Here is a 1,749-nt window from a genome sequence, read left to right as displayed (position 1 = left end):
CCTCGCGCCATCTTTGTTCATATTCCTTGAAATTTTCCTTGTGTCTTTGGGACATTTCCCAGAGTTGATCTCTGTCCGGCGCCATGTCAACATTGTACATGTACTGCCTGATGAAAGCTTCACCTAGATCATTGAATGTGCAGATATGGGCATCATCCAAGTTTATATACCATTTGAGAGCAGCACCAGTCAGACTATCTTAAAAATAGTGAATTAGCAACTAGTGGTTGTCAGTTTGAGTGAACATTTTTCGGGCATACATAGTTAAGTGGCTCCTCGTACAAGAATCCCCCTTGTACTTTTCAAAGTCAGGTACTTTGAATTTGGAAGGTATTTTTACATTTGGTACAAGGAATAGATTGTAGGCATTCTTCCAAAATAGATCTTTTCCCCTAAGGGCTTTAATCTCTGTTTTCATCTCAACAAATTTATCTTGGATAAGATCCAATCCCTCTTTGTATCTTCTTATTAAGCTCCTTGATTTGGTCCTTCATCTGATCCTTTTCAACGACTAGCTTGTCGACAATCATCTTCCTAGCGCCTGAAGTAAGAGGATTATCTAAACCAGGAACCAGTTTAATGCTAGAGGAAAATAAATCCTCTTGCACCCTTCTTTTCTTGTTAGCAATCTCTTCATTATTCCTCTACTTCAAGTGTCTTTGAATCTCTTCGTTCTCTGTATGGATGATTTGATATTTGTTCTTCCAAGCATCCTTTTCTCGTTTCATCCTAGTCAAAGCAACCTTGAGTTTCTCCGCGTCAGTCATATAAACTAGAGAAGGTTCTTTAATAGTTAAAGGCAAAGGCTCTTGTCGAGGATAAGGAATTTTCAGACTGATGGCCCTAGCTTGCACCCATTGGAGATAAGGCTCCAAAGAAAAACAATATAGCTTTCCTATAACTTCTCTTCTTTTCTTATGTACGTGGCACCAGGCATGCACAATCTTTTCTTTGAATGCTTTGTCATCTTCTCCTTCCTTGAAGAAGAAATTCTCTAAGAAGATTGTGTTGGTCTTGTCCTTCATTGGATATCCAAATTGACGATGAGCCAAAATCGGGTTGTAGTTAATGTCTCCCTTTGTACCAAGAAGAGGTACATTAAGAAACTCACCATAACTATCAATAGTTTTCACCCCCTCATAAGCATGATCAAACCAATCAATGTCAGAATGCGTGAGAGGCATAATCTTTTGTGACCATAGCAAACCATCCTTGAGATCTATAAAGGCAGTAGACCGAGGCAAGTACGAAATAAACCACTTGTAGAGCCGAGTTGTACAACATATGATAATTCCTCCCTTATGATAATTCCTGAGATGGACTGAATGGTAAACATCTGCAAGCAAGGTAGGAATTGGATTTCCAATTAAGAATATTTTGATAGCATTAATGTTAACAAAGTCGTCAACATTAGGGAAGAGGACCAATCCATAGATGAGCAAGGCAAGAATAACCTCAAAAGCGTCCATACTCTTCATTCTAGCAAAATAACAAGCCCCACCTATCAAGAATTTAGCAGGTAAACCAATAATTCCTCCTTTTGTAGTCAGATTAACTTTGATCTCATACACCCTTAAATGAGTAGCTTCTGCAATATCTTGATGCTTTGGAATTTCTTCTAAACCGGAAAAGGGGACTTGATCAGGAATGGGTAGGCCAATCAGGTGAGAAAACTCCTCCAAGGTAGGAACAAGTTAATAATCTGGAAAGGTAAAGCACTGATACAATGGATCATAGAACTGAACCAAT

The 1,749-nt window shown here is 38.7% G+C and overlaps 1 protein-coding gene across 1 annotated transcript; it reads right to left on the bottom strand.

Moving 5' to 3' along the window:
• Positions 1 to 644: 644 nt before the first annotated feature.
• Positions 645 to 1,478, bottom strand: LOC127130071 (uncharacterized). The gene has a single exon (XM_051059144.1). The coding sequence runs from the start codon at positions 1,476 to 1,478 to the stop codon at positions 645 to 647; it is 834 nt and encodes a 277-aa protein (XP_050915101.1).
• Positions 1,479 to 1,749: the final 271 nt, after the last annotated feature.

The sequence above is a fragment of the Lathyrus oleraceus genome, chromosome 3 (genome assembly GCF_024323335.1).
Source record: "Lathyrus oleraceus cultivar Zhongwan6 chromosome 3, CAAS_Psat_ZW6_1.0, whole genome shotgun sequence".
Classification (NCBI taxonomy): Eukaryota; Viridiplantae; Streptophyta; class Magnoliopsida; order Fabales; family Fabaceae; genus Lathyrus; species Lathyrus oleraceus.
Note: the sequence above shows the minus strand (reverse complement) of the source record. Positions and strands in the feature narration are given on the sequence as shown.

Excerpts from the sequence above, each read along its gene's own strand:
- LOC127130071 (XM_051059144.1), bottom strand. The coding sequence starts at position 1,478 with ATGAAGAGTATGGACGCTTTTGAGGTTATTCTTGCCTTGCTCATCTAT.